The sequence below is a fragment of the Glossina fuscipes genome, unplaced genomic scaffold (genome assembly GCF_014805625.2).
Source record: "Glossina fuscipes isolate IAEA_lab_2018 unplaced genomic scaffold, Yale_Gfus_2 2, whole genome shotgun sequence".
Classification (NCBI taxonomy): Eukaryota; Metazoa; Arthropoda; class Insecta; order Diptera; family Glossinidae; genus Glossina; species Glossina fuscipes.
In genome coordinates this window covers 7,081,735-7,084,499 of record NW_023998416.1, presented here as the reverse complement: position 1 = coordinate 7,084,499, position 2,765 = coordinate 7,081,735, and the positions used below count along the sequence as shown (strand labels likewise).

The 2,765-nt window shown below is 33.9% G+C and overlaps 1 protein-coding gene across 1 annotated transcript; it reads right to left on the bottom strand.

Annotated features, from left to right (window-relative positions):
• Positions 1 to 912: 912 nt before the first annotated feature.
• Positions 913 to 1,826, bottom strand: LOC119632870 (BAG family molecular chaperone regulator 2-like). Its single transcript, XM_038026014.1, has one exon. The coding sequence runs from the start codon at positions 1,687 to 1,689 to the stop codon at positions 913 to 915; it is 777 nt and encodes a 258-aa protein (XP_037881942.1). The 5' UTR covers positions 1,690 to 1,826.
• Positions 1,827 to 2,765: the final 939 nt, after the last annotated feature.

The window sequence follows — 2,765 nt, the reverse complement described above, 5'->3', positions numbered from 1 at the left end:
CACCTCCCTATATCTTTACTTTTCTTCGCTTCTTCTTGTTTCTGGTCGTCAGCGTATTAGATGAATAGCGGTGATAGACCATTGAAAAAAAGTATTAAAAATGAAAACTTTTTCAATTGGTATGGAGACCGAAATCGTCACTTTTTCAGATCAAAAAGTTAGCAAAAAGGAGGAAGATCTCCAACTCGTCGACTAAGCTCTACAAGTCTGCGTTCAATAAAATCCCATAATAATCTTCACCTCTTTCTAAAACTTTGATTAGAGTAGTCGAGCTGATGTCAAAGCAAGGTAAAATCCCGAAATCAAATTTAAAAATTGATGAAAAAATTCGATCCAAGGTGAAATAACCGAGGAAGTAAGCTCCCTCTTAAATACTCAGCACATTAAGCGAGCGGTCGAAAGCATATTATTATTGCACTGATCCTTCAGATCGACCTACAAAAGTTTTGCGTCCATCGAATAGGGAACATTTTCAATTTATTGTAGGCGGTCTGCTGAGCGGATTCCACACTTATTACGAATATAGTGAAGCGAATTTTATCACTATTTATTATAATAATTTCAATATCATGTTTTGAATATATTTCGATTTCGCTGATCAAGAATATGTTTTTTTATTGTTAACATTTACGTTGCGTTGCGTTGTTTAAAAATGAGTTAGTTATTAAATAAAGAGAATTCAAAAAAAAAAAAAAAAAAAAGACGATACATCTCTTTGTTTCACATTTAATTTGCGAATGCTTTCGTAATAGGTTTAGGAGAAAGAATAAGCCTCTAAGGTATAATAGAGTACATGTATCTATGGCTAAGAATGTGCTATCATGAGATTTCAATTTATAATCGTAAACATGAAATAGCAATTCTACGAGTCTAACGTACGCTGATGAATTAATCGTTTGCGCTTTTATCTGTTTATTGATTGATGATTTGTTGATTAAGATAACCCATTAGCGCATGCAAACGTTTCTTTATATTCTTCTGATCGTCCAAAGTGCAGCCCAGCAAAACACTTTCGAATTTCTTATCTATGTGACCAGCAGCTACGTCAACGTTCATTTTACACTCATCTATATCGGCATCTATGTCAGTAAAGTTAACATATTCGTCGACACTGCAACAGGCATTCAAGTATAGTTGACAGCGTTGCCGCGATAAAACCGGATCACCCATAGTAATCATCAAATCAATCAAAGTATTGATTTTGTTAAGGGAATCCTCTTGCGAATAATCACGTATAGTGCGTACATTGAGTTCAACGGTTGATAAGCGAGCGGTAACTCGTTGTAAATAGCAATCGATATCTTCGCGTTCCGAATCGGCTAAGTCTTGCATTAAATCATTGCTTTTTATTAAATCAATGGACATATGTAAGAAATCACGTTTCTCTTGCAATTTCAATGCATCCTTACGTAATATCTCAACTCGAGCGTCCAACTGATCTAAGACCGTAACAAATCTTCCGTTTAAACCCAATTCATGTGCACTCAAATCGCAATTTTTGTGGACAGCTTTACTATTGCCGATTTGGCGATTAGTTATTCCGTCAGCAATAGCGTTGCGTTCATTTGGTTGCGAGTTACAAGTTGAATTTACCGATGTATCTGAATGCAGGCCATTCAAATCATCAAAATTGGCGGACGAATCTGATTGGCACATAATGTCAGACGGGGGAGAGTTATCAAATTCCATCGCTCCTTCCCTTTCGTATAAGATTTTCAGCTATTTATCGTGTTCTGTAAAATTTTCTTAACGCGCCTGAAGGGTTTTCTTCTCTCAATTTTGATTTGATAGAGCGATATGTAGATTTGCTTCCTAATTGTTTCGTTCGTTTCGTTAAGTTTCAATCAGCCTTGAGTCTTTAAGTTTACGTTTATTGCTGCCTATTGCCTATGCTTTGCTACTCGCTCGATTTTTGCAATACAAATGAAGAAAGTACAGTAAGAACACACATGTTTGAAGAGCACCCGAATGTATTTTGGCAGCGAAGACTTTTCTCTCGCTTGATGATAAATGCGAAAGGTAAGTAGAATATAATTATAATTTTTTTTCTGCTTTAATGGAAACACCCGCGCCTTTTTCAGTTTGAAAACATAAAATTTTTTAGCTTTAAGTAAAGGTCTCTCAGTGCTGCAAAACTTAATTGAACTTATTGAAAGAAAATCTCTATCAACTAGAGATGACGCACCTCCCGAAACATATGACAAAACCATTCACAATCTATGATAGCCCTATCTAATCTATTCAACATCGCCCCCACAGATATGGTGAAATATTTGTATTGACATAAAGAAACTGCCTGGAATCCTGAGGCTTAACGCTACTTGAGAAAAAACAAAAAAAACGAATCAGTTTGCTATTTGAAATTAAATGTTTTATATTGTACTTATGGCTGTGGTTAAAAGATTAATGTAAAATTCCCATTAATATACATGAACATGGCTTCAGTGCACTTTCTTTTTTTTTTTGTTTTTTGTTGTTGTATTATTTATGCTTTCATCGTAATTACAATTATTATTATTATCGTTATTGTTGTGGTTAAAATACAGTGCATTACAGTTAACTAAACATGAACTGAAACCGTATACGGCTATGTATGCATATTTTATTTTGCTCTTTTGTTTTTTCTACTTATTAATTTTTTCTATGAATAGTTTGAACTTCACTTACCTGTTATTGCATCATTGAGTACTTAAAATAATATTTCAACAACTTTGTTTATCGCATAAAATATATGCATATATACAATTTTTTATTTTTTTTTCACA

What these genes read in the sequence shown, in the direction of transcription:
- LOC119632870 (XM_038026014.1), bottom strand. Translation starts at nt 1,689, where the DNA reads ATGGAATTTGATAACTCTCCCCCGTCTGACATTATGTGCCAATCAGAT.